The following is a 27,965-nucleotide window of genomic DNA, read 5'->3' on the forward strand; positions in this document are numbered from 1 at the left end:
TTCAGCGCTCTTGAAAAATCAGAAGGTGCTCCAGTGTGACATAAAACCACTGGAAGTAGATTGACAATATGCGACTATGTGGCTGATCCAATGTCGTCTTGAAAAATTGTACGGGCTACAGTTACGTGTTGTTTGTCAAAACTCTATCAAACTTTACCATAGCACATTCACTTCTCGAGTGGACAAAGTAGAATACACAAGCTGGTGGAGATCACAGTCAATTTGCCTCTAATTGCAGGAAAAGCAAAAAATTGCCACTTGATCCATTTAAGAAATATATTCTCAGTTGCTACTTTGTCATTTGATAAAGCTTTCTCTAGTAAGGAGCTCTCAATAGAGTAAAGCCTTTTCTGGGTTAATTTACAAATTAATATAACAATTATAGCCAGAGTGACTCATTTGACCTGCCCAAAATGCTCATTGACAAAAAAAAAAAAAAAAAGGATCATACCAAGTGTACTTGTTCCTCCCACTCTGAGGAGCTGCTGCTGGGAAATTGGTCAGGTGCACATTGCGGTGTGTCAACATGGCAGACCTTTGTATCTACCCGGTCCTCATGGACCCCTTTCATGTCACGAGTGGGCATATAAGGTAATGGCATGGGTTCTAGTCCCACAAGGTGGAGCTGAGTTGGCCTCTCCACAATAGTGCACTCCTTTTTCTCCATGTCACAAACTCTTGGGGAACCAAAACCAACTTCCACCTTTCCTTCCAGGGATTTCCTAGTCTCACGGATGATGACAACCCGGCTTTTGTCTTCATCCTGCAGGCCCTCTTCACCACCTACGTGGAGTGGGTCCACATTTGTGTCTGTGTGAGAAGAGCTTGTAGCGTCTGGGGTAATACCTTGAGGATTCATGTCGTGGAACCAAGCCATGATGTTACCCAGCAGATTGGCATTTGCTGCGATTGCAGAGGAAGAGGACGGGTCATGGCTGCTGTAAGTGGTCGAGTCTGTTGTGTCAATGGATGATGGGAAGACACCTGTTGGTGAGAAATTAGCGCCCGGAGCTACTGGTATTGGCATAGAGGAACCATTGGCTCGGTTGTGGCTGTCATATAGCTGAAGAGAGGTGGGATTACCAGTAGCTACAGAGTAATGGCTGCTGATGTTAATGTTGCTAAGTCTAGCCAAGCTGTCTCCCAGTTCTAACAGTTCTGAGCTGCTTAAAGACACTCTGGGGAGAACCTCTACACCTGGAGTACTCTGTTCAAGCCTAGAAGGCAAAGATGTCCCAATGGCTCCGAGTGATGCTTCATTAGCAAGGACTTCATGATTGGACTGTCCCCGTGGCATCCTTGATTCCTGAAGTGACAGCTGAATGGCCAGTAGAATGTTAGGATCATCCTCATCATCCAAAGAACCAACACCCTGCAAGAAAATGCATCAACATAGAGCCACATTGAAGAAGACGTGGGTATTGTTCAGAGACACATTATTTTTTCATATTTGGGCCTATGAGCAACGGGGACTAAATTGGACCATCTTAAATTGCACAATTTAGAATTACACATACAGTATGTTATATGCCAGTCAGCACAAAATTTCACAGATTTAAAGTGCTTTTATTTCCATTTTTCAAAGTGCTTATCCTCACCAGGGTCACAGGTGTGGTAGAGCCCATCTCAGATAGGTTTGCACAAGAAGTGGGGTACACCCTGAACTGGTTGCCAGTCAATTGCACGGTACATAGAAACAAACAACTATTCACATGCACATTCACAACTATAAGTAACTTAGAGTCTTCAATTAACCTACCATGCACATTTATGGGATGTGGGAGAAAACCAGAGTACCCGGAGAAAAGCCACACAGGCACAGAGAGAAATTTTGAGACAGCCACATCAAAATTAATAGTGTGCACAAACTTATGCAACCAATTAATCCAGTTTTTTTTCTGCTCTTGAAAGGATTAAAAAAGAAAAAAAATAGTTGTACTGTTTATTGGTTTCAATAATGGTGGAAAACATTTGGAAATTGTTCATCTTGGTGACATTTTCTTAATGTGACAAAGAACGAGTATTTGAACAGGGGTGAGGTTTTTTTAGTCCACAACATAACCTATGGTAGCAACACTATATACCTCGTGAAGAAGCATAAGTGAGTCTGTACAACAGTAGTCAGACATATGATGATTTTTTTTCTAACATTGTCTGAAAATAGACGAAACATTACTCACCATCAAATGACTATGTCTTAGTCCATCTCCAACATCCTGGGTATCTTTGCAGTAAGACAGAGACAACAAGTGTGTAAAAAAACAATTTGCTAATTGCCTCAATTACTGACAAAGATTATGCTGTTAGCTAATACTGCAGATCAATAAATAGCAGACAGTAAATTAACAAATTTGGCAATCGATTAAATGCACAACAGAACTCACTAGTTTGCATCAAAACAACACATTCTACATATTTTTCAAAGCCAAAAGAACCTAAAACAGAACTACATGACTGGATATGAAGTAGCAGCTTGATGACTTCAACTTTGGTGGGCAGTAGGCCCATGGCAGTCAACAATGTGATTTGGAAAAATACTGTAAGATAAATCAGAATCTCTTACATAATGAAACAAAAAAAAACTAATAGAAAGCCCAACGTGTCCATCGCATTACCGATAGTGCTATCACTGGGATCATCGGGGTCAGGTGTGTTGCTATGGAGACTAGCTATGTCACCTCGCCTTCGCAGTCTATGTCTCCGTCTGTACTGGAAATCAGCATACTCCTTGAGAAGACATTGCAAAATTAAACAAAAAAAAGTTTCAATAGTTGTAATACATCCAAACTGAATGTCATTGATTATTGTTTTCTTATTCCATGAAAAAGAGCGTTGGTTCCTCAACCAAGTAAGTACGTATGTAGTATTTGTGTAATTCCCTCTGACCTTATATAACCAACAATATTTGGGAACAACAAATAACTGAAAAGTAGTTTATGTGGGGACAACAGTTCAATAACACTGAATTTATGGTGTAGTAAAAAAATACAAAGAATATATGTGCTAGGTAAGTAAGTATCTGGGGGAAATTAACTTCATTTACATTTAATCATCATAGCTTGTGCCACATTCTGAACGCAATTCTGTATTTTTATGTCTGTGCTGGCACCCTAAAAATAGGGTGCCATCAATTGATGTTCAGACACAGTAAGAACCATGAAGTGGACCATCTGTGGGTGTTTGTGCGAGACAGTGTCTTTAGGCTTTGATCATAATGCTCTTCCATTAACTATTGCTGCAGAGACAGATTCTATGAAATAAGGACTTAAATTAACACCGATTTATAATAGTTTCCTCTCATATCAGAGATGTTCATAGACAATTTAGAGCAGGTAAAACCATAATGTTTTTTGTGATAATTTGTTTCTGATGAGCCTTTGATTTCATTGAGATGAGAGTAAATTAGAGCAAAGTAAATTGTATAGAACACATTTGAGAAAAAAAGCACATTTCCCAAAGATTAATTGTTGAAAAATTTAAAATAGCTTTTGAACTGGAGTCATATACTGAGGAAACCTCACTTATTCAAAATACATTCATCTATCCATACATTTTCTTTACCGTTTATCCTCACGAGGGTCGCGGGATGTGCTGGAGCCTATCCCAGCTGTCAACAGGCAGGAGGCGGGGTACACCCTGAACTGGTTGCCAGCCAATCGGAGGGCACATAGAGACAAACAGCCGCACTCACAATCACACCTAGGGGCAATTTAGAGTGTCCAATTAATGGTGGATTTTTTTGGGATGTGGGAGAAAAGCGGAGTGCCCAGAGAAATCCACGCAGACACGGGGAGATCATACAAACTCCACACAGGCAGGTCCAGGATCAAACCCAGGTCCTCAGAACTTTGAGGCCAACGCTTTACCAGCTGATCCACCGTGCCACCTCTTTAAAATACAGTTAATATAAAAAGTCCTTTGACCGGTGTTCAAATGTCATGTTTTGTTATCCACAAAATGAGACCAGTTTAATAATTTCAAATACTTTCCACACTCAATGTGACCGAAACATACTTGTAATGACGTAGGGTTGGAACGGATTTGCTTAAACTCAAACTGAGGTCAAAATAAGTACAAAACCTTCAGGAAAGCTGTAGATGAAAAAGAACTTCATCTTTCATTTTGACAATGACGAGGAGCACACATTGAGATTAAAAGAAGCTTCAGAAGAAGATGTTTTTAAATTATTTTGGAATGGACCAGTCCAGAGTCCAACCCTAAATGTGATCAAATCATCTTTGGTATGGCACAGCACACACTGTGAATGGGAAATGCCCTCGGAGTCAGAGTGATTTTGAGTGTTTTTGGGGGCAAATTGTTGCCAAATATACACTGCTCCTGAAAAGACTGTTGCAATAAAAGGCCAAAGTAAAGAAACAAAGAATCAGCTTGAGGGTATGCAAATTTAGGAAACCCCATATGTTTTTTATTTCTACCCTTAAAAGTAGCTGCATAGGTCTTAGGTGCCCACATTGCGAGTAAACAACAGGAGCCAATTCTGGAACTAAAAGAGTGTCAACAGCAGTTTAACTGACAAAAGAAAACTATATTTGGAAACATTGATTGGACCCCACGGTCAGATTTATTTGATACCTGTTACATCGGGGTCCAGTTTATCGAGGTTCCAGTATAAATGGACATGAAAATACAATATTTCAACATCATGTCTGGAATGTTAACTCCATAATTCTACAGTGTATTTAAATACTGGAAGACTACACACAAATGACTGAATATATTTTTTTGCCCAATTTATTTACTACTGAAAGTATTAAGCTGCTCAAACAAAATCGAGTGGAACATGAGAAATGTGTGCTGTTTTTTATGTAACAACTATGTTATGTTAAATTCCTGCTGTCACTCTTTAAAAAACAAAGACCAAGTCCAAAATCTTGGTATACTGATAACATTTCGACCAGAGTTTCAACAATCCTCCATCCAGCCTCTCTTTGAGCAGGAGGAGGAAAACACCCTGAACTGGTTGCTATATTATCACAGTAACAGTCATATAAAATCTAAAAAAAAGGACTAAAACTGCCTTCTACCACCTGAAAAATATCTAGAATGAAGGCTTGCAGACCAATAGAACTCATCTATGCTTTAATCTCAAACAGACTTGACTATTGTAATGGTCTTCTAACTGGACTCTCCTAAATGAGCATTAAACAGCTGCAGCTCATTCAGAATGCTGCAACTAACTCTAACCCAGAATAAAAAGGTCAGCACATATTACTCCAATAGGTAAATATTTACACTGGCTCCCAGTCAGTTTTAGAATAGAGTTTGAAGTTCTACGACTGGTCTAAAAATTACTAAATTCTTTAAGTACTGAATACATGAAAGAAACGCAAATGGAATATAAACACAGAGGCACCTTCAGATTGACAGACTCAGGTCAAACTGGAGTCTAAAGCAAACATGATAAAGCAGCATTTAGCTATGATGCTGGACATAAATGAAATAAGTTGCCAACAGAGGTGATGTCAGTCCCAAGTGGGAATGTTTTTCAGTACGTTAAAAACTTTTTCTCATGCTTTTTGGAGAATTTGTATTTATAAAAATGCTGATTTAATTGGACTTGTAATTTTTCCGGGTTTGTTTTAAATTTTTTTGTTTTTACTGTACTACAGTAGACATGACTAATGTAATGGTGTTTTGACTGGACTCCCTAACAAGAGCATTAAACACCTGCAGCTCATTCAGAATGATGCAGCTCAGGTTCTTACCAGAATAGGTCAGAGCATATCACTCCAATTCTAAACTCTTTACACTGGCTTCCAGACAGCTTTAGAATATATTTTAATCTTATGCTAGTGGTCTATAAATCACTAAATGGTTTTGGTCCTGAACACATGAAAGAAACACTAATAGAAAATAAACCCAATAGGGCTCTGAGATTGACAGTCAGGTCAAATTGTGGAGTACAGAGTCCAATGCAAACATGGTCAAGCACCATTTAACGATTATTCTGCACACAAATAAAATAAGTTCTGAACAAACCTTTACATAAGCCCCAAGTGTTAATGTTTTTAAGTCAAGGTTAAAAGCTTTTTTTTCTTATGCTTTTTAGAGCATTTCGACTTTTAAATGTTATTTCTTGCACTGTATGCTGTTTTAAATGTACTTTTATTTTTTCTCTTTTTTGTTTATAAGCTATTGTTTGTTTCATATTTTGTTTTGTTTTTAATTATATGAAGCCCATTGAGCTACTTTGTGTATGAAATGCAATATATAAATTAATTTATAATATTTATAATAATCTATCACAACTGTAAAAAAAAAAAAAATACAATATCATGCAGCCCTGAATTGTGCTGTGTATATTTTCATACTAAAAGCATAAACAAGAGCCTTGAGGAGACAAAAATGCAGAAGTTAAAAACCTCCTGTCACTGTCATTTTGTCACAGTCAATAAACTAAACAATAAAATAAACAGTACCAGTAGTGCTGTATTAGAGCAATACATTGCAGTCATTACTATGGGTGGATCCATTTAGTAGGTCAAAACAATAATTACAATGTTATGCCACAGTTTGTTGGCTAATTATTAATTACATAAACATGTTCTTATAAAACAATTACAGGTTCCAACCTCATGAGGTGGTTTCTAGGGTGTGCACAGGGGAACACTGAACCATCTGGTTATAATCAGACCTAAATAGCTCAGTTTTTTTTTTTTTTTTAACCAAGTTTGGTTTAAGCGTGATATAATTAAGATGATTCATAAATGTTTTTGCCAATGCAATGCATGGAATATAATTTACCCTCTCCTTGTGTGAATTATCAGGTCCATTTAGCAGCACACCTTGGTGGTTTTCATACAACAAAATCTAGCTCACATTTTTCCATGGATTTTTTTTTCCATTCTATTTTGGTGAATGTAGCCCAGGGGAAATATGATAGTGAACATAGTGAATTGATGACCACTATAATTGTTCTGGGATTTAAAAAAAAAAAAAAAAAAAAAAAAAAAACGGGTTTGTTCCCTTCTCACTTACCCCATCCCTGAAGAAAAGCCACTGAATAGATGATGAATCTATTCCACCATAACTTAGTAAAATGTATATTAACCCATCCAATGTTCATTAACATTTGAATTTTTTTGCTAAAAAACTAGTGGAAATAAAACAGAGTATGCATTACCTCAGGTGATGCAAAGCCCAAATATTCCCAGTCCCATGTTCCTCCAGCAAAGCTGCAATTGAGTAAAATTAAATGTTGGCTGTTAGAGAGTTGATGAAATGTAATTCTTCTGATGAGTTCTGTATTCTGTACTCAAGTAGCAATGTTACATTTAGTTTAACTATGAAAGCTACTGTATGCTGTTACCTGCGTCTGGGGACCTCAGGGGAATCATTGGGGGCCACTCCTCTCGCTACTGAGGCCAGGAACTCCTGTCTCTTCTGCTGGACCAAACATGCTGCACGAATAATCTTGTGGCGTGGAGTCCGCAGGTAAGGCCGGTTAACTTTTTGGGCAAGGTCTTCAGTTACCATCTCCAGGTCCGTCTGAACACATATATAAAAGTGAAAGGATACAGTATGTCTCTGTTGTGTTTTGTGGTAGAATTTTTTGTTTTGTTTTTGTAGGCCTAGTTTTTTCAAACTATGGGCCCTAAGAAAGTGAGTCCTGAGAACCAAATGATGATCAGTGAATTAGATGAAATCATAGAAAAATATGATGAAACATCATGCAAAATGGAAAGAAAATAAAGTTCAGAAAAAGTGACAGGTTTTTAAAAATATTGTACATTCTAGTCATTGTTATTACTGTAGGATTTTAACCAGTACAATGCAGTACAGTGCAGGGTGCTAATGTTCTCAGAAGCACATTACAAAATTGTTTTGTTGCTTTTTTTGAGGCGTTGAGGCGGAGCGGATTAACAACATTTTCATGATTTGAAATACTAGTGATTTGAGTAACCGGGATAGGCACTGAACAAAATTCAATTTAAATATATTTCCTCACAATGGCATGTTTAGAAAAGAGTAAGACTTTATAAAGTATATTTCCAGTGAAATGTATTTTTTTCTGGGGAAAGTGCATTGATTTTAAATGCATCTGGGAAAACTGTAAGGCCTGTGTAAATCTTACACATTCATTTTACAATACCGTATTGAAAACTGGGGGTATTGTTATCGTTTATATTGAGTCATAGATTATAACATTAGACCTTTAATTAAAAATAAGATGCATGTGGATCTCAGAAGGATCACTGGGATACAAAGCTCCCATTTGTTATGACCCATTTAAATGTTGCTTTGAACATCAGTCTTTTTCTTAATAAGTGAGACTGAAACCTGCATGAGCTCATAGATCTCCTTCTTTGTGCTTTTGGGCTCCAAGAAGAACCCAAAAGGATAGGAGCACTTGAGGATACGGCGAGTCTTTAACAGTTCCAGGACAGCATCTTCAATAAATGTAGTGTCAGGTGGTCCTCCTTCCCCTGGAATACAGTTGGATGACAAATATCAGCTGTGCTTTTATGTATGACATCCACGACTGCATAGATTTTGCTCTATTGTGTTGAAAAGTCTTATTAAAGATGACATAAAAAAACTATGAAATGCAAAGTGAAATAACTGAATCGGTCAGTTACTCATTAAAGCAGATGGGATCAATGATCGAATTCAATAAACTACAGTCTGCACTTAAGGTCTCCGCTACCTCGCTGTTACTTTCAAGTATGGGAACGTAGCAGGCAGCTATCATATTGATCCAAGTTTTTCAACTTTCAAAACTGTAAATTTTTTTCATATTGGATTAAATGCACCACAACTGTGGTGTACTTCCAATCTTGCAAGTGATAGTTTTCCGGTTAGCGATAACTTTATGCTCCATTCACTACAATTGAAAAATGAATGGATTCTTTCCATTCAAACTCCAAGTACAACTGTCAGAAAAATGAGGAAATATGGAGTGATAGGAAATGAGGATAGGAGAGATACTTTTGAAGGGGAACTTAACCCTGAAAAATTTAAAGCAAGAATAATACATTCACTGTATACCCAAGCACATAGAAAAAAAACCAACGTACTCTGATTAATATTGCAGTCAAAGAAGAAGAATTAAAAACAATCAGCATAAGGCAGTATTATGTTGACAACTGCAAATCGGAAGTGATGTTGAGGCCACAACACAGTGGCGAGTTGCTTGCTAATACAGCATGACACTGAACTGCGCCACCTGACAGATTTCACAGTGAAATGAATTTATTCTTTTATATATAGCTATGTACAGCATGGCTCAGAAGGGAAACATGCAGCTGTAATGGGAAAAAAAGACTTAAACCCTTGTACGTCAACTTCTTGATGTGAAAGAAAAATGGATCCAAATCAGCTCCCAACTTGCTAAGTACTGGTACAAGCAGATGATGACGTATACAGTGGAGAAAATTAGTTTTTGAACACCCTACTATATTGCAAGTTCTCCCACTAAGAAAATAATGGAGGGGTCTGAAATTTTCATAATAGGTGCATGTCCACTATGAAAGATAATCTAAAAAGAAAAATCCAGAAATCACAATGTATGATTTTTTTAACGATTTGTTTGATACAGCTGCAAATAAGTATTTGAACACCTGTCTATCAGCTAGAATTCTAACCCTCAAAGACCTGTTTGTCCGCCATTAAAAGTCCACCTCCACTCCAAGTATTATCCTGAATCAGATGTACTTGTGTGAGGTCGTTAGCTGCATAAAGACAGCTGTTCACCCCAACAATAAGTAAGACTCAAACTTGTAACATGGCAAAACCAAAGAGCTGTCCATAGACACCAGAGACAAAATTGTACAACGGCACACGGCTGGAAAGGGTTACGGAGAAATTGCCAAGCAGCTTGGTGAAAAAAGGTCCACTGTTGGAGCAATCATTAGAAAATGGAAGAAGCTAAACATGACGGTCAATCTCAATCAGAGTGGAGCCCCATGCAAGATATCACCTTGTGAGGTCTCAATGATCTTTGGAAAGCTGAGGAATCAGACCATGACTACACAACAGGACTTGGTCAATGACCTGAAAAGAGATGGGATCACCGTTTCCAAGGTGACTGTTGGTAATACACTAAGACGTCATGGTTTGAAATCATGGATGGCATGGAAGGTTCCCCTGCTTAAACTAGCACATGTCAATGCCCGTCTTAAGTTTGCCAATGACTATTTGGATGATACGGAGGAGTCATGGGAGAAAGTTTTGTGGTCAGATAAGACCAAAATGTATTTTTTTGCACATAATTGCACTAACTATTTTTGGAGTAGAGATGAAAGTTGACTTTCCTTGAAATTCCTCCAAATACAAATGTGAGCGCCGAAGGTGCGAAGTCCTGCTAGGGGGGGGGTAAATTTTTTCCACATAAAAAACCCTGTAGAAATGTAACCACTTTAGTCTGTATAATAGTTCTTCGTGGAGGTGTAAGGACGTAACACGTGCGAATAACGGGGGGAACACTGTGCATAGTCTGCTCTAAACAACCACCACTATTATTCATGCATCACTGAAATTTGTCGCTCTTCTGCGTGGCTACGTATCTGGTAAACTATGATCAGAAATTGCATGGATAGACTGCAAACTCACTTCCACGTAGGGCCCGACTTAGCTGCTCCATTTTCTCCTTGGCTGTTTTTAAGAGGCGCTGCTCCAGCTATATTGAGGAAGACAACATAAAATGAACTTTTCTGGTGATTTAAAATGTACAATATAAGTCTACAATATACATTAAAAAAAACAATATCATATATACTTACTAAAGTATACTGTCTCTATTTATGGACACACATGAACCAGAATTAACTAGAAGTTTGTCAAGACACACATCAATGGAAACACAGCCCTGCTAACCTGATAGCTGTGTTCATGATTCTTGAAGCGCGTGTAGTAGTGCATGAACCGATCCAGTTCCTGAAAGCTCTTGTGCTTTTTCTCTGCCTGCAAACCCCAATAAAACATCACATATAGTTGATGACATCTCTGAATATTTTTTCATCAGCATCTGACCAGTTATATAGAGATAGTGCATGTGACGTCACTGTTTTTACGGCGCCATATTCCCGGTCAAACAAAGCTGCTCGGCAGTACAGGAGTCATTGAACCCGACCAGATTTTTCACAATGCCCAAGACCTGCTGTGGTGTTGGTTGTCACAACAGACGAGACAATTTTTAAAATAGATCATTCTATAGAATACCAGCTGATTTATTATTATTCTCGATCTCAAATTATCAAGAAGTATTTATAATGGCATGTTGACTCATTTGAGAACAATGCGTGAATAAATAATGAAAAATTTAAATAAATGTAAAAAAAATAATAAACCATCTGTCACAGAGAGGTTTACTGAGGTTAATGTGTGGCAGCAATACGCTTCCGTGTACGGAGGAGACGACTCCCTGTCCTACATTGCTTTTCCAATCATAGTTAATGAATGTGAGTTTGTGTAAAACCGGTGATCAATTATTTAAATATTGGTATTTGTATTGAAAAAAATCTGAGTGAGTCCCATCCTACTATGTGGAATTTATTCCTGATTGAGAAAAGATCCAGCAACGAAGTATTTGTATGCATCCAGACCTTTATACACTTTTAAACTCTTCTGTGTAAATCTCGATGACTTATTCACCAGATACATGTGTAGATCCAGTTGTCCATGACAGGGAAGCGAAATAACAGTCAAATTTCTTCTTGGCGAAAACATCGACTTCGGCATTAAATATGGTTCCTCTATGCCAAGTGACTCCAATTTTTCCACGTGACCTCATTTATTATCACCTTCTAAATATTTAACTCTGGGTGTTGTGGTGAGACTTTCATTTCGTCTCAACGGAATTAACTTTGAACAAAGCTTTGTTTGACCGGCAATATGGTGATGCTAACAAAAATTATGTGATTTTATGAGCTCTCTCTCTCTCTCTCTCTGTGTATATATATATATATATATATATATATATATATATAAAGAATTCAAGTCAGTGTGTCAGTAGGTATACATACTTCTTCAGTCATCTCCTTTGACTGCTCTTCCACCTGTTGAATTACTTCATATCGGGTGCAGCGATAGTAACCTCCGGTGGATGAGCTGTGCTTTTTCCACTCCTCCAGACAGATCCAGCAGAAGTCATATTTACACTAAAAGAGAAAATGGAAATGCAAAAATACGTCTTTTAAAGCAGCTAGTCAAAAACGGAGTTCAAAGTGAGAGAGTGCTCATTTTTTTTTTTTTTAAGGATGTAAAAGCTAATATAATATTACAGAGTTCTTCATAGGTTTAAATGAATTTGTGTGTGTGTGTGGGGGGGGGGGGACAAAAAACAACCACAAGTGACATGTGAAAGGGGAACTAAAATTCACGTATACTCGTATTGAATACTTCAATACATTTACCTACTTCAAAGTAAGTCATTATCTTTCTGGCGACACAGTGGGTGATTAGTTAGCAAATCCACCTCACAGTTCTGAGGACCTGGGTTCAAATTTGGTTCAAGTTTGCATGTACTACCCGTGCCTGTGTGGCTTTTCTCCAGGTACTATGTTTTCTTCCCACATCCCAAAAAACATGCATGGTAGGTTAACTGAATCTCTAAATTACCCGTAGTTATGAATGTGAGTATGAAAGGTTGTTCATACGTGCCCTACGATTGGCTAGCGACCAGTTAAGCGTGCACCCTGCCTCTCGCCCTTCAGAGAACAGAGATAGGGTTTTGCACACCTGTGGCCTTAGTGAAGATAAGCGGTATGGAATATGAATGAATGAATAATATCTTCGAAAGTTGGTCAGACAAACTCCAAGACAGAGATGCCAACCTACTCAGAAATACGACATGTACATAAGAAAGGAGGACAATAAAAAATACGTCAAGACTGTATTTCATAGCCCACATTTGGGACATTAACACTATTCCTACTGAATGGTGTCTTTATGCAGCTAACAACCTCACACCGGTGCATCTGATTCAAGATAATACATGGAGTGGAGGTGGACTTTTAAAGGCAGACTAACAGGTCTTTGAGGGTCAGAATTCTAGCTGATAGACAGGTGTTCAAATACTTATTTGCAGCTGTATCACACAAATAAATCGTTAAAAAAAAATCATACATTGTGATTTCTGGATTTTTCTTTTTAGATTATCTCTCTCACAGTGGATATGCACCTACGATGAAAATTTAAGACCCTTCCATGATTTCTAAGTGGGAGAACTTGCAATAGCAGGGTGTTCATATACTTATTTTCTTCACTGTATCTTCACTCTATCTATCTATCTATTGGTTTTGCATTTTTCTATGTCACAGGAGTGTAACAAATTTAAAACCTCAAAGGGACAAAGTCCATTTTCAACACAACCATTCCACCCAATTTGTACAGCTACATCCTATTTCATGCTTCCCATCATTTTGGAATTATGGAACCCCTTGTCCAACAATGCAAATACAAACGTGAATGTGGTGCACATATTCTCACTTTCTATACAGTATAGTGTTATTATTGCAAGAGGTGTAGCTATTGAACATGTAGACAAAGCAGTGTTTAGAGAAATACCTTCAGATTTAAAAAGTAATTCAAACCTTGATACAAAAGAAGTTGCTTTGAACAATTTGTGTTGTGATTCTTGCTCCTTGGGACTTTCGTCTTCACGAAATGTTAAGTTGATTGGTGGTGCATTGCCTATTAATGCATTGATGACTGTTAATGCCTCTGCCAAATGTTATTTTATTTTTGTGAACAGAGCCCGAGTCCATTTTATTTATATTTTTTATCCAAGATATTTTATTTATTATTCAATATTATAGTATAAATGTTCATTATTCTTAGAATTAAAACAACAATTTTGTCCACATATGTATCTAAGATTTCTCAAAAATAAAGATTTCAGAATGTATGAATAGAGATAATGATTTTGATGCTTAGTTAAGATTATTGTTCTTGTTTTACTGTATTTATTTATTTATTTATTATATATATTTTTTTTTAACTCTGGGCCCTTGAGAAAGAAATGTGAACTCTCTGTATGTTTCACACATATTGCAGATCGACAGTAAAGCTACCATACCATAGCTTAGAAGTTGTTTATTTTTTAGCCTTTTATTTATCCAAGAAAGATCTGCTGACTGTTGGCGTGAGCAACAGCATTTGAAGAGCATGTAAGTATAATTCTCAACTTTAATATTACATATATTGGAAATTGTCGACTGCCACTCGGGGTTCAAACAGCACAAACTGAACTGTCTGTGTAGGTTTATGGAGCAACCAACTTACCTTAGCACACTGCATGTGGTTGCACCCTTCATTTTTCTGAATCGGGGATTTGCAATTGGCACATGGTTTAGAGTTTGTGAGCAACCATAAACAGTTGGCCGCATCCTCATATGCTTCACTCACACCAGCCACTTTAACAAGATGAGAGCATGGTGATTAGAACAAACAAGCAATGAGACAATCACATTTAAAGAACTCTGAAGTACAGTGGTACCTCGGTTTCGAACGTCTTGGTTTTCGTTCAGATCGGTTTTCCAACGAAAATTTCAAGATTATTTTGCTTTGGTGTTCGAACGAAAATCGCTATTCGAACACCCCGACCAGCTGACGTGCGATGATTTGTTACTGTGCTTTCGAATGCACCCCCGAAAAAAATGGAAAAGACGTAACGCGTGCGACCGCGTGCTAAACCAGTTGACTCACACTGCTCACGGACCTTTCCCAGTAATGTAATGACTTTTTTTTCTTCAGATTGAGCAACATTAACCCCCGATCATGGCTCCAAAGAAGGCAAGTGAAACTGCTGGTGCTGAAAAAAGGAAAGTGGTATGTAAAATTGTCAACTTCAAGAAGGATTTGATAGCTGAGCTATCGAAGAAGTATGGCATGGCGAAAACGACCATCAACACCATTCTGAAACACAAGGATGCCCTCAAAGCAAGTGATGTTTCTAAAGGAGCAACCGTGTTGACCAAGAAGAGGCCACAGATCTTGGAGGAAGTCAAAAAGGTGCTTCTTATTTTCGTGAACGAGCAGCAGTTAGCTGGGGCTAGTGTTGGCGAGGAAGGGAGAAGATGTCGTCTGATGAGGCTGAAGGCAGGAAGGATGTCGCAAGTGCCGATATTAAAGCTATCTGCACTAAATGGAACGACATGCATAATTTTGTAGAACTTCATCACCCAAATAAAGCTGAAGGTTGCAGAGCACTGCAAAATTTTAATGATGTTGTGATGAGCCACTTCATAAAAGTGCTTAAAAGACAGCAGAGACAAACAGATTTGTTCTTTGTGAAAAAGGGGCGAGTCACCCCCACCGAAGACATCTGAAACTGTTGTTTTACCTAGCTTTTTTTCTTTTGTTCCATTAACCCTTTTTTTTTACGTTACGAACTTTCTGTACAAATAAAAAACAATTTGATTTTTCCCCCTCATTATTGCATGTTTAAAGTTATTCAGCACTTTTGTTAAAAAAAGGTTTACAAGGCTGGGGGCCGAGTCGCTACAGATACGGCAATGCACTCCCAGCCTAGCATATTCTACTAGGCTAAAGCATACATTTTAAGCAAAGAATAAATCTATTTCTTAAATGACTTAAAAAAAATGCTTAAAAAAACTTTTTTAGGTTTGGAACACATGATTTAATTTTTTCTTCATTTTTTTTATGTAAAACCCAAATGTTTTTCATCTACAACACAAAAAAAGGAACTGGCCTCACTATTAAAATACCTTTCAACATGAGTGTAGATACTGGTATAGACAACCGTAATGTCACTTTCGAATAAATACAACAATAACACAGGCATCTAAACCATATGTGATGTCAAAATTAAATTACCATCAATACTCACATTCCTCAGGTTTCATTTCATTGACTTTCTGAAGCCATAACTTCCAGACGTCACAATCACAGGGCTCATGGGCTTCACCTTGACACTCCCTGGAATACATAATGACATACTGCGATATCCACATAATCACGAAAATGAGCTACCTTTGTCATCTTGTTTCGCACTTTAAAAATGATTGCCAGTTTAAGTGCTTAAGATTTCAATTTTTTTCCACAGTGACAAATCATTTGTTTCCCATCATTTCTTTTATTTAAATCCAAATACTGTAGTGCCCAAGCAACTTTTAGATAATCAGGATTTTTGGGGTGATTACTGATCAAGTTTAAAAAAAAAAAAATAATCAAAACCGATCCCCATCACAAGATGGAGTAATGGTTTTCAATGTGGGGGATGCGCCTGAAGAAGAGGGGGCATAGATTGTTTCAGCATCCCCTCCCCCCTTGACAATCAATTCCCCCAATTTCCAATTTTCAGCGCTACCACCCACCCAGGTTTTACAATTTTTAGTGCTCGCCCCCATCAATCGTAAAAAAACAATAATGTGTTTCAATTTTCTCACTGTCCTAGCTATATGGACGTATGTTGTCCACAGTTTGCATTAGTTTGGAGTTTTGATTTTGTTTTTTCCTCTCCACACTGCATTATTTGAATGGGGCACTCTACTCCACTTGTACATTCTTTAGGTGCCTGATCAAATATATTGCTTTGAAACATTTAGAATGATGACATTCCCCATAACATACCTCAGTTATGGATGCACTACAAATAACTTGGGGGTTGTTTGTCAGAGATGCCACAACATAGTCCCACAGCAGCAACGTGTTTTTTCCCACGAACACAATTGAAAAGAACTTAATGGCTGTCAGACAGATACTGTAAATGCGCAACAACTCTTAAGAGTAAGTTTCTTTCGGCTTGTCCCGTTAGGGGTCGGCACAGCGTGACATATCAGATGAACGCTCATATTTGTTTGGCACAGTTTTTACGCCAGATGCCCGCCCTGATGCAACCCCTCTAGGGGAGTAGAGGCCCCAGTGAGATGCAAACTCATTGATTGGATTGGCAAATCATGACATGAAAGCTGATCAGCATAAAATGCCAATTATCAGCAAATAGTGATCAGATCAGTGTAAAGTCTAACATTTATGTTGCATTTGTTTGTTGAAACCCAGTTGAAATTACATTTCTAAACATCTGAAATTATTTGGGACTTGAAAGAAAACACCAAAGCCCAATATCCACTGTAACTATTTCAGTTTGCATCTTGAAATCACATTTCAAGCTTTGAATGTAAGGAAACTTCAAAAGGAGGGCAATTAAATCAAATGCTCAGGCAGCCGAATTGCTTTATATTTGCAAAGCAAGTTTTAACTTTAACAGTAGTGGACAGTGAACAGAAGTAATGGCACGTATGTGTGGGTCTAGATGGTCTTTTCATGCTGTTCCTTGGATAGAAAGGCTGACTCAGCTCCAGAATCTTTGACAAGCAAAGATGAATCATTCATTTGTAATTAATCTGGAGTTAAATATATACTTATTTTATATTTATAATTCTGCGATTAACGATAAGGAAAAAAATGCTTGATCATATCATATAATTTGGTAGAGCAGTGATTACTAACCAGCAGAAGAGGTGGCCCTTGCCACAGTCTACAGCAGGTGCCCGAAGCAATGGAAAGCTTAAAGGATCTGAGGTAGATGACCCGGAGCCATGTGTCTTCAGCCGCACTGCCCTTTCACAGCCAGCCTCTGGACACCAGCGTATTGCTGGATTGTTCTCCACAAATGCCTGGCAACAGCACAACAGATAACATTTTAATCAATAAATAAATTCATGAACTAATTCCTTAAATTAATTTAAGTCAACGGCATTACACATACCATATTTTCTGCACTATAAGGACCACTTAAGTCTTTTAATTTTCCAAAAAAAAAAAAACTTTTAATCTAATTTTCCATGTGTGAAATGAGTTCCAAAATCTGTAAAAATGTTGTTGTACGACATTGGTAAGCACTGTGCTTGATTGACCGTCAGACCATTGTTCGCTGACACAGGGATGTTATACACACACTACATACTCTGGGAGCGATAAACTAATTAAACAACATTACCTAAAATGTACATACACTACATACGATGACAGTGATGAACCAATCGGACAACATTAGGTAATACGTACAGCATGTACGTTGACCTCACCCACGCCTCAAGTAGTTATATGACCAGTATGCTGCAAAATAATATTTGTTTGTCTGAAGACCCCAGAAAATGGCATCATCGAAGAGACATGCTCACAAGGCACAATTCACCTGAGAGGCTATCAGCCTTTGTGGTTGTAAATGCCAATAGAGAAATTGCGAAGGAATTCAAGGTTAGTGAAAATATGGTTCGGAAGTGGAGGGATCAAGAAAACAAAATGAGTCAAGTTAAGACGGCGAAAGACTTTTTGCGAAAACAAAGCAAGGTGGCCAAAGTTAGAAGACATACTTGAAAAATGTATTTTTGAAGAAAGAACAGCTGGGAGAAAATCTCTACAGTCGCCATTCAACTGAAGGCAATAACAACAGCACAAGACATGAAGATTGAACATTTTCAAAGAGGTCTGTCTTGGTGCTTTCGTTTTCTGAAAAGGTCTCATCTCTCCGTCTGTGCAAAGAGTATCGTGGCGGTTTGATTACAAAGAAAATATTGATTAAAAAATAATGAGTGTATTGCTAAATAGTGGAATAAAGATGAACTATACTGTCATGGATGTTCTCATCCACCTGCCTTGAATGCACCTTTTCCTGAAGTCCTGGACCTGTTCCTGGTTCTGAGACCACCGTTGCCTTGTCTGCCCTAGTTACACCATGCATTTAAACCTTGTGTGTCATTCTGGCTGGTTTCAGTTCGTTGTACCTTGTCGCATTCCAACGTTCTTTGTTTCCATGTCACTAACTCATAGTAAGCCTTGACCCTGTTTTGATTATTGACCTTGCCTTTTGCCTCATGTTTTTGGATACTGTTGCCTTTTTTGGATTGCCTGACTGTGTATCGACCTCTACCTCGGATTAAAATTATCTTTTTTACGATCCTTTCCATTTGCAGTGGTGTAATTTGTGTCCTAACCATTGTTCTGCCCATGACAGAACAAACTCACCATAACATGGACCCAGCAGACTCAGACCTGGTGGATAAAGCCCTTCAGGCGCAGGGAAAACACATCGCGAAGCAGTGTGAACACCTTGCAGCCCTCCAACTACATCTTAAGGGAGCAGCAGGACACTATGATGAGACAGGTGGCCTCACAGTTTGATGTTCAATCAAAATGGTTCAGAAGAAGGAATTAACCAGCACAGCACCCGATTCCGCCACTGTACCACAATTTCCTCACGAATAAGTCACCATGGCGCCATCTGCCAGCTCTGCTCTTGTTTGCCCACAGCTCTCTCACCCAGAGAGGTTCTTGAGAGAATCCGGGAAAATCAAGCAATTCATCAGTCAGTGCAAACTGCAATTTGAGATGCAGGCAGCTGCCTTCCCTACCAACTGGAAGACCACTTTCGTCATTACCCACCTGACTAACTATGCGGAGGCCTGGCCGACTGCTGAATAGAGCCAAAACTCTGTCACGTGTCATTCATGGACATCATTTGATAAGACAATTGAGAAGTGTTCCAGTATTCCACCCCAAAGCATGAGGCGGCTAGCACCCTGATCACTTTACAACAAGGCACGCACAAGGTGTCAGATTACGCGATTGAATTTAACATCCTAGGGGCTGAGAGTCATTGTAAGTCAATAAGAGGAATATGCCCTGCCATCAAAGATGATTTGGTCCCACTAGAACCCCCCCGTCCCCCAAAATGAATTGGACATGCTCACCACCCTCGCCATCAAGATATATAAAAGGCTCTTAGATCGCGAGCTGGACAGAGATCGTGGGGGGATGTGTCACAGTGCCCTTAAAGAACAAGCCTTGATGACCAGCTGAACAAAAGCAAAACCCCTGTTCCCAGCCTCAATCCACTGGCCGGCGCCACCACAGATGAACCCATGCAACTGGGTAGGTTCAGTTTTCCTGAGGAACGTCAACGCTGGTGAGGGAAGGACAGTGCTTCCCACACTTCTACTGTGGGCAGTTGGGTTCATTACGTGAGCAACTGTCATGTCAAAGTTGCCAGTGCCTCAAACTAAGTCACGGGAACAGTGAGTCTGAAACTGATGAATTTAATGAATACATCCATATTCATTAAATCTGGTTCCCACGCAAATTTATTCAACCCTCTCCTTGTTAGGCAAATGCGCCTTAGAACTTTTGAAGTCAAACGACAACGCAATACCTACGCTCCAGATGGTAGTTTTTTTAGGAAGCATTACTCACCACACCCAAACACTCACCCTGATATTTCCTGATTTTTACTCAAAATGTATTCCTTTTCATGTTTTTGATGTAATTAATTATGACCTTATTTTAGGGAATCGTTGGTTGAAATCAAATAACCATCATATTGCCTGGTCTTCCGGGCATTTAATGTCATGGGGCAGCACCTGTGCCCATACCTGTTTCAAGCCTCCATATAATGTTCAAAGCCAAGTCTGAATGAAATTCAACAGACCCTATGTGGGGATTCTGACTTGTCTCAAGTGCCCACCAGTTATCATGACATGAAAGAAGTGTTCTCTAAGTCCAAAGCCAAATCCCTTCTGCCCCAAAGACCTTATGACTGTGCTATTGACTTGCTGCCTGGAACCACACCTCCACGTGGGAGGTTGTTCTCTCTTTTAGGACCAGAACACAAGGCTATGAAGGAGTATGTGGAAGACTCAATGGAAGATGGAATCATTTGCCCTTTTTCATCCTTTGAAGAAGGACAAGACCCTGCAACCCTTTATTGATTACCAGGGTCTTAACGACATCATGGTGAAGAACAGGTACCCTCTTCCCCTCATCTTCACTGCCTTAGAGCACTTGTATTTTGTACTGTACTCAATTAATAAAAAAACAAGTCACAGTAACATGATAATGACAATTTCAACATTTCAATCAGTGAGTCTTTTCCAAACTGTGTGGAACTGGCCTTTCACTTGTTGAATATAGAAGCATTGCAAATTAGTAAAGAATAATAATTGTAGGTCATGTATTACCCCAACATACATTAAGATGTGTTATACTAAATATTATAGCTTGCCCTTCAAGTGGAATACTCCAATGTTTGCTTTGTATGCATGTCCATTAACTGTTTCCCAGTGAAAGTCATATTTATCCTCCCTTGCAGCTATATTGTAGGAGTAACAGGTTTAGCCACCTTTGTGAATATATAATTTCATTTCTCTGAAAACGATGGTCTTTGGAGAGAAAGAGAAGTACCCACTTAGACTCATCACTCTACCTTGATATCAAATTGGAGGTAGCGCTTGTCCATCTCTCTGGAGACCACACTCTCGATGACTTCCACAGGAACTAGCTGAAAGCAGTCAAAAGCAGGACAGAGGATATTGTGGGCCTCACCCTCTTGGATCTTCAGATTCAGAAACCTGATGGACACAATAACTGCAAACTAAAGTTGGGCAGTAAAAGCAGGGCCATTTCATGTTCTGTCCAAAAAATCTGCAAGTCACATACCCCTCCCAGCACGCTCTGCAGAATTCATGGCCACAGGACATGTCAACAGGTTCTTCAAAGACCGAAATGGAAGACATGCAGATACCACACTATGAGGAAAAAAATTGTTTAATATCAGAACTCCACAGACAATGAGTAACAGGGCACAAAAGAACCAAATGAAGAATAGCATATAAAAAGAATTAAAACATTTTTATTCAAAAATCTTGAAACTCAGTGTAACCTCAGAAATACACAATCCCATTAATTCAAAATTAACCAGACAAAGACTTCTTTTTACGTGACTTTTTTTTTTTTTTTTTTTTTTTAAATCAGATGTCCTTCCTAACCACCCCACCCGCACATACACAAAAAAACACGGGACAGAAATGGGGCTTGTTAACAGAAAGACTGACCCTTACATTGGCAATATTAAGTACAAAGTTACTTTAACAATGTCACGATTGGTTTGACAAAGAGGAGAATGTGATCTAATCAACTGTAACCTTTAAATAGGCTGCTTGAGTAGCCACTAGTCGACTGGCACTCTTGGCACATTTCAAGGCATCTTCTTAGAGACACGTCAAATGATGATTCTCTCTGACAAACATAACCTTCAACCTTTGATAAGAACTAGTGATATGACATCTGTTATCTGTTGTTGCTCAAGAGGTAATAAATAACCTTTTGCCTGTGAACGCAAAGAGTGGTGCTGATGATGAAAGCAGAGTTTCAATTTATTTCTACAATGGTGGCAAAAAGGTTAGATTACATTAATAAGTTGGTCATCGAACCTCTCTCACCAGAACACAACCTTCATCCGCAGTAATGAGGCTGATATGGTCTGGTGAGGTGATAGAGGAGCGGGTGGTTCGTGGTGTTCGGGGTGAGGGCAAAGTGTCCCAGGCATTGCAGCCACTTGGAGGTGGGTTAGGCATCTGTACCCCTGAACGCTGGCAGCAATCCTCAGCATTGGTCATCCAAGCCTCTAACAGTTTTTCTCTGTCCCAGTCTAATGCCAAAAAGACAGAAATTTTAAAACATACAATTACACCTTGACATAGAGGTCTACATAAACTGTACTGTAGCAATGTAAAAATTTATAAAGGCAAGTTTATGATTTATTTTGTCTTATTTTAGTCCATCAACCTATTGAATCCACCACAGTCCGCACACATCCCACTTCAATAGCAACCAAGATTCCAAGCTAACAGTATGCTGTAGACCTGCTGCCACCTGCCTTCCTCTTTCAGAATAGCTTTTCTTATTCATACAGGCATGCAAACAAGTGAACAGTCTTTAGTGCTAATATTTCTCGTGAAAATGTCAGTCTTTCAAAATGTCTATAAAATAAGGAACACAACCCGGTCAACTGTGCAATTAGGCCATTATCACAAGTAAGACACGCTTCACCACCAGTCGAGCAGCCCAGACTCTAAATGTCCTCATTTAGATAACGAATATTGCAGCATTTTCTCCCATCACCGTTCAATTAAAACTCTTCACTCAGGATCACCCTATCTCAATCATTCAGACAAAAAAATGGGGTAGAAATTAAATGTTTTCACATTTGGCCTTAAATATTAAAACTTGGCTTGCAAATCCCAAGTGGTCATAAATCAAAGAAGGCTTGACAGTGGGGCAGCTAGGCAGGCAGGCAAGAAGCAACTGGAGATATTGTATCCCAGTTGAACAGCCATAGTCCTGTGAAGGAGGCAAATATAATCCAGGTTTCGTTGTCATTGTTCCAATCGACACCCAAAAGTATGTCTCATATGTAGAACACAGACCACACCAGACTCTCTTGGCCCACTAGATGGCAGGAAGTGAGACAGAGCATCCACTCCAAACAGTGAGTGCTAGTGAGATAAGGAGTTAGACAGATACTTTATGAAACAATGGGAAATTTTGGCAGTATCAGTGTGTAACCATAGGGAGCCTGATAGGTTTTGTGTCAATGAGCAGCAAAAATGTCTCTACATTCAATGAAAGTTAAATCCCAAATGACATTCCTCACGCTTAAATACACTGGCAAAGAGGCCAAAAATGGTGAAAACAAATAATTATTGTTGGCCCAAATAAAGACCCAGTGGAATGTTTGCAAGCAATCATTCTTTTTTTTTTTTTTTTTTTTAGTCATGATGGAATGTTCCACAAAACCATACTACTGTATATGCCACAGTAACATCACTAAAGAATAAAGATCATAACGGTCTATCATAAGAATATAACTTTTGATCTTAAAGATTTTTTTTCACTCATCAAATCTGAATCCATGTAATACAATGGGAAAATTCAGTCTTGGTTAAATAATTTTAGGTTTAGAAGATTGTGAGTGTGTGTTCTTAATGTACCATGGGCCCGTAGGAGTCCCTCTGCCGTGAAGAGTGGAGCTTGTAGCATGTCGGCTGTCTCCACTATCAGCATGTCTTTCAGCCTCCGCAGATCTTGAGGTTGCAGGCCTTCATATAGCTGGACGGGTGGTCAGTGCAGCAGTAATGATGAGACAAGAGGGAAGAATGTGAATTACAGGAAGGGGGGGTCCAATAAAAAGGAAAACAAACAAATGTGGTTAGAAAGAATGTGTTTAAGCATGAGGAAAGACGGGGGAGAGTAGAGAAAATACAGATATATATATAAAAAAAATTATGTAAGTCGTGAGCTAAAAGAGAAATGTCATGAAAAAGTATTCACCCCTTCCTCATTTTTATTTTTTTGCCCATCTCACAAAAAGGTTTCAAATCATCAAACTAATTTTAATATCACCCAGAGACAACCCAAGGAAATACAAATTGGAGTTTTCAAATCACAATTCACAAAAAAATGCACCCAAAAAAAAAAAAAAAAAAAATCTAAACTTTTCTGACCCTTTGTAAAAAAAAAAAAAAAAAAAAAAGTAATTGTCCCCTGAACCTAATAAGGTGTTGTGCTACCCTTGGCATACAGAACAGAAATCAAGCTTTTGTGATAATTGGCAATGAGTCTATCACATCCCTCTGGAGGAATTTTGTCCCACTCTTCTTTGCAGAATTATTCCAACTCCGCCATACTGGAGGGTTTTCTAGCATGAACTGCCCATTAAGGTCATACCTCAGCATCTCAATTCTATTTAAATCCAGACTTTGACTTGACCACTCCAAAATCTCCATTTTTTTATTCATTTATTTTTTAGCCATTCAGAGGTGGATTTGCTGATGTGATTCGGATTGTTGTCCTGCTGCATGATTCAAGAGCGCTTACGTTTGAGAGCACGAACTGATGGCCAGACATTCTTTTTCAGGATTTTCTCCTACAGAATTGTTTGATCAATCACAGCAATGTGTCCTGGTCCTGAGGTAGCAAGCAGCCCCAGACTATCATACTGCCACCACCATGCTTCGCTGTTGACAAAATTTTCCGTTTATCAAATGCTGTGCCATTTTTACACCACATTTAACATGCCGCACACCTTCCAAAAAGTTCAATTTTTGACTTGTCAGTCCACAGAATGTTTCTCCAAAAGTCGTGAGGATCGTCAAAATCTTTTTGGGCAAAAGTGAGACGAGCCTTTGTATTCTTTGCTGACAGCAGTTTTTTTTTTTTTTACCTGGGTACTCTCACATTGATGCCATATTTGCCCAGTGTTTTCTTATGGTAGAGTCATAAACATTGACCTTAACTGAGGCTGACGAGGCCTGCAGCTCATTAGATGTTGCTCGGGGTTCTTTTGTGACCTAATGGATGAGTCGTCATCGCTTTGTTGGATTAATTTTAGTTAGTCGTCCAATCCTGGGAAGGTTTGCCACTGTTCCCAGTTTTTTCCACTTGTGGGAAAATGCTCTGACAGTGGTTCACTGGAGCCCCAAAGCCTTGGAAATGGCTTTGTAACCTTTTCCAGACTCACTTTTCTCAAATTTGTGGTTAGTTACAGTAACTTTGTGATTTAACAAGGAGGGGGACAATTACGTTTTTTTGTCATGCCTTAATAAATTGAATTGCCATTTGAAAACTGCATTTTGTTTTTACTTGGTTTGTCTCTTGACTGATATTAAAATTAGTTTGATGATTTGAAACCTTTGCTTGTGATAGAAATTAGGAGGGGAAAATACTTTTTCACAGCACTGTATGATTCTAAGTGAGAAATGCTTATTTATCAGTTTTCCATCAAATCTATTTGGCCTGCTGGACTTCAGAGACTTATTGGGAAAGATGATAGAATACACAAGTAAGGCAGTTGAGTCTCCCATATTAAAATGTGTGTACACCAACCTACGGTTGATATATTGTATACCTCTCTTCGGTCGAGAGCTGCATACTCTGCCTCAATACCCTCTGCCTCAGGGGCGAGTGAAAAGACCATCTGTGACTCCAGGCACAAAGCCAACTCCTTGTGGTGCTGCTTCTCAGCACAGTCACATGGAGTCTCGCGGTTTTCATTCTCTGCAAAAAGATCTGCTTCTCTCTGCACTAGAAACTGAACAAGTGAAAACAAAAAGGATATTTGGGGCTTTTTAGAAGATCATAAAATTTTTATGTAGAATATTCTTTAGTGCAACAGAATGTTATTTTTGATTAGTGTGTGAGGTTGGTTTGATTCCATGTCCAAACAAGGAGAGATTTTTAAAACCAATCTCAGACTAAATGTGGCTTCTTATTCATCTTGTGTTTTCCTATTTTCTTCAACTGTCTGCATAAAAATGTGTCATGATTGGAGTTATACTGCCACCCATTTCTCTGGACTTTTTCAACTTTATGTGGATAGATTATTATTTTTTTTATTCCTGACAGATATGTATAAAAGGTTAGTTAATCGTGCTATGATGAATTTTAAAATAATAATTAAAAAAAAGACATCTGAACAAATTTCAAAAAGAATTTCTGAGCACGACAGGTCAATTTAAGCTTCCTAAAATGTGATGATACTGAGGTACAATGTTAATACAGTATAGAGTTTCTATCACACTACTACTCTTTCTGGGCCAATTATAAGCAGATACAAAATATTTAAAAAGGTATGTAATTAATATTTCAATTTCATACTTTGAACATACTACGTTATTTCAAAGACAGATTCAGCATGACTTTCCGTTCATATACCACATACAGCATACTTTTTTAGCACCATAGCACGCAAAAGGTAGTTCTGAACATAGTTGAATAGTAGTAATGAGCATTCAAATGATTGTTTCTTTTCTGTCTGTAACACCTGGGCAACACACTCGCCAATTGTCTACAAATATTCATTTATTGTAATAAAATGAATAGTCTGAATATGCCACAAACATCAAGGTTATTCCTGTAGTTTTAATCTCCATTTGTTTAATCTGAGTGTTTTTTTCATCCCTACTCTTTTGATTGATACATGGGAGAATTTATTCCATTAAGTAAAATGAAAAATAAAAGCACAGTGTCATGTTACCTCCACACAGGTCTTCATTCCTGAGGCAGCAGCATAGTGCAGACAAGTATTTTTCTTATTGTCTGTGGCATTGATATCAGCCTTTTCATACTCTCCATGATCCAGCTTTGCACCAGTCCAACCTAAAAAAATTTGTAGACACTCTGCACGACGCAGCTCGTCTTCATAGGGCCGTGAGATCCGGGGTAGCAGCGCCCCTTCCAAGGTCAGGATCTGTGGCCCCATGCAGAGAAGGTGCAAAGAAGTCTCATTTTGCACATTTCGTTTGTTAGGATTTCCATCTTTACTGAGGAGGAAAGACCTAAAAAGTAAAAGAGGAGGATTTTAGAAACACATGGAAGATAACGTGAAAAATAGGGATGCATGATTATGGGCAAAATGCTAATAATTACTTTTCTATCAGTATTGAAATCACGATTATGCCTTGTTAGGGAAAACATCTGTATTTTCACTGCACTACTTTTCAACAAACAATATGTACACAGTTTTCACGGAAAACTGAAAACAAAGTGTAAAATTTGAAATAAGATTTTCAAATTTACCAAGGGCTTTAACTGAATAAATATGCTATTGCAGAGCAAATCAAAAAGTGAAAAAGTGAATTTCAACGGAAGGAAATACAGGTTATACATAAACTATACTAGACCATCACATTAAGCCCTCTGGCTTTATGTTTTTATCTTCTGTGTTATAATAGGCTCTTTTTTGTGATATCACTAAATCAAATAATTTCAAACCACAAACTTTTGTAGACTTTACACCGATCTGATTGTCTTGATTGGTATTGGCCGATAATTAGATTTTTTGCAGATTGGCTTATGGGCTTTAATGTCATAATTTGCCTGTCGTTGATCGGATCCACAATAGACATTTACGGCACGTTGCCATTGTCTATAGAATATTTGAACTCCAAAGCTAGTTTAGTTTTAGTCTTGTCGCATGTGTTTTGATGTCATTTACAATCCCTGAGCTTATTCAAATAAACCGCGACCCGCTACAATCCTTACCACGGCCACGACAGCAATTGAAAAAAAGTACAGCAAAAATAAAGAAAATACAATGTGGTTGAACAAGTGTGCACAACCTCCTATAACTGGGGATATGGCTATGTTGAGAATTAACCATATTTCAACTTTGAAATGAATAATGTTTTTTTGAAATGATTTATCTT

General features: G+C 38.4%; 1 protein-coding gene across 3 annotated transcripts in view; it reads right to left on the reverse strand.

Annotated features, from left to right (window-relative positions):
- Positions 1-258: 258 nt before the first annotated feature.
- Positions 259-27,965, reverse strand: part of LOC133501494 (ankyrin repeat and IBR domain-containing protein 1-like) — a 43,447-nt gene continuing 15,740 nt past the window's right edge. For 2 of the 3 annotated variants that reach the window (XM_061821308.1, XM_061821307.1), the window contains 18 exons: positions 26,795-27,095; positions 25,667-25,849; positions 23,751-23,868; positions 22,191-22,408; positions 21,418-21,506; positions 21,185-21,329; positions 17,434-17,600; positions 15,812-15,900; positions 14,245-14,375; positions 11,985-12,119; positions 10,837-10,923; positions 10,573-10,639; positions 8,302-8,447; positions 7,331-7,509; positions 7,145-7,196; positions 2,616-2,727; positions 2,181-2,224; positions 259-1,372 (listed from right to left, as the gene is read on the reverse strand). In XM_061821308.1, coding sequence (XP_061677292.1) covers positions 446-1,372; positions 2,181-2,224; positions 2,616-2,727; positions 7,145-7,196; positions 7,331-7,509; positions 8,302-8,447; positions 10,573-10,639; positions 10,837-10,923; positions 11,985-12,119; positions 14,245-14,375; positions 15,812-15,900; positions 17,434-17,600; positions 21,185-21,329; positions 21,418-21,506; positions 22,191-22,408; positions 23,751-23,868; positions 25,667-25,849; positions 26,795-27,095 — 3,190 coding nt within the window. In that variant the 3' untranslated portion in view covers positions 259-445. The remainder of the gene's footprint in view (positions 1,373-2,180; positions 2,225-2,615; positions 2,728-7,144; positions 7,197-7,330; positions 7,510-8,301; positions 8,448-10,572; positions 10,640-10,836; positions 10,924-11,984; positions 12,120-14,244; positions 14,376-15,811; positions 15,901-17,433; positions 17,601-21,184; positions 21,330-21,417; positions 21,507-22,190; positions 22,409-23,750; positions 23,869-25,666; positions 25,850-26,794; positions 27,096-27,965) is intronic. The other variant, XM_061821309.1, reaches the window with a different exon arrangement.

The sequence above is a fragment of the Syngnathoides biaculeatus genome, chromosome 5, assembly GCF_019802595.1.
Source record: "Syngnathoides biaculeatus isolate LvHL_M chromosome 5, ASM1980259v1, whole genome shotgun sequence".
NCBI classification, from domain to species: Eukaryota; Metazoa; Chordata; class Actinopteri; order Syngnathiformes; family Syngnathidae; genus Syngnathoides; species Syngnathoides biaculeatus.